The 2,003-nt window shown below is 44.8% G+C and overlaps 1 protein-coding gene across 1 annotated transcript; it reads left to right on the top strand.

Annotated features, from left to right (window-relative positions):
- Positions 1–378: 378 nt before the first annotated feature.
- On the top strand, positions 379–2,003 carry LOC6493287 (fumarylacetoacetate hydrolase domain-containing protein 2). Its single transcript, XM_001957412.4, has 2 exons — positions 379–458; positions 524–2,003. Exon 2 carries the CDS (start codon positions 720–722, stop codon positions 1,737–1,739), a length of 1,020 nt encoding a protein of 339 aa, XP_001957448.2. The 5' UTR covers positions 379–458; positions 524–719; the 3' UTR covers positions 1,740–2,003.

Raw genomic sequence — 2,003 nt, 5'->3', positions numbered from 1 at the left:
TCGCAGTATCGCATAAAAGCCACCAAATGTTTGCCACATAAAAACAAATAAGACAAAGCATATATAAGCCACGCCCTCGGTGCCCCCAATGCCTCGTATGCCTCCGAACGCCCCCAAGATGATCAACAAAGGGAAATTTGTTAGCGTGTTATGTAAATTGCACACAAAGGAAAAGCAGGCAGCCAGCCTGGTTGGATACATTATGTAAATAAAAAAATAATAAGCTCACACACCCGAATCCCGGAAAAACAAAGACCAAAATATATTATTTTCATGATGGCACTTGGAGGTGGGGCATTGTCACGACCTCGTCCTTTCAGGATCTGATGGCATGAACCAATAACTTTACTATTACTTTTCTAATGGTTCCATAGAAGCCTGTCAAGTAGGCCGTGGAAATCCAGTAATGCCTTGTCACCCAAATGATTGGAGCTTCCAGTTTAGTAGGGGTTTTATATGTAAGTAGAACAGTCGCAAAAAAAACATTAAAAAAATGAAAATATTAATCCCTTTCTCTATTCAGGGGAATTTCCAACCAACACATTTCCACGCATCCACCACCTTTTACACAACATCCTTACTTAATTCAAAATTAAACGGATTTCCGGAAACGGAAACGAAAACGGAAACCACATCTACTCCTAACTCGCATAAGTCCTAACTCCTAAAACGCCTAACTCATATAACTAACTCTCATAAGACACGGATACAGACAAAGTATGATCACCAATTTGAATCTTCTGCGGAATCATGGTCGTCGCTTGTGGGCTTTTCGGATGGAACGAAGGGGATTTAACTTTTTCCAGCAACAGCGCCTGCACCACCCAGTCTCAACACCTGCCCCTACTCCAACGGTGGAGCGACGGAAGAACGATCCCAAGTGCCGGTTTATGCAGTATCGCCGCTCCAACGAAACCTTCAAGCGCCTGGCTATGGTCTCCGATGACGGCAGCAAGATGGTCGAGCTCTCCAGTCTCACCTGCGCCTCTCCCAACATGCAGGACTTTATCCAGCAGCGCTACGCCATGGACAACCTCCTGGATAGTGTTCAGTACATGAAGGTCGAGGATGTCGAGGCCGTGGACTTTCAACTACTTCCGCCAATCGAGTGTCCCAGCAAGATCATAGCCGTCGATTGCAATTATGTGGATAATTGCGATGAGCAGCACATATCCATTCCCCGCGAGCCCACCTTCCACGTCAAGTTCTCCAATGCCATTACCGGAGCTCTGGACGCCATCAAGGCCCCCAGTTCCATGAAACGAATAGATTACGGATGCCACCTGGCAGTGATCATGGGCAAAAAGTGTCGGGAGGTAACCCCCAAGGAGGCACTCAACCATGTCTTCGGATTTATGGTGGCCCAGGATATCGTGGCCAAGGAGAGGAACGTCGTTCTGGGCGGGCACTCGATGGACACCTTCTTCCCGGTTGGACCCATTATCTTGCATCGCTGCCACATGCCCGACGTCAACAACCTCTGGATCCGGACCCTAGTCAACGGAGATATCCGGCAGTCTGGGAACACGCGGGATATGATCTTCAAGGTCGACTTTCTGATTCATCGCCTGTCTCACTATCTCACTTTGTATCCTGGCGATGTCATTCTCACAGGAACGCCAGCTGGAGCTGGAGCCTATCAGAGACCAACGCGCTTCCTTAAGCCCGGCGATCTCATCGAGAGTGAGATTCAAAATTTAGGAAAAATGTGCAATAAAGTCATCAACCCGTATGCCTAAAAACGAGATGATGACCAAAAAAAAAATTGACAAATTTTACAAATTAACTTTCAAATTTGAAAAGAGATTCATGTCAAACGTATAAATTGTTTTGAAACATGCCAGTGTGGTATGTGTAACATATTGTATCAGACGTTGGTAATCATGTATGAACGAACGAACTGTAGGTAATATTATAAAAAAAATAGCGCACTACTATAATATAATTAAATGGAATATTACGCCCACATATAAAATTTAAATAAATGTATAAAGTTTAAGATA

Source organism: Drosophila ananassae, chromosome 2R (assembly GCF_017639315.1).
Source record: "Drosophila ananassae strain 14024-0371.13 chromosome 2R, ASM1763931v2, whole genome shotgun sequence".
Classification (NCBI taxonomy): domain Eukaryota; kingdom Metazoa; phylum Arthropoda; class Insecta; order Diptera; family Drosophilidae; genus Drosophila; species Drosophila ananassae.
The sequence above is the reverse complement of the archived record's forward strand: the minus strand, read 5'-3'. Positions and strand labels throughout refer to the sequence as shown.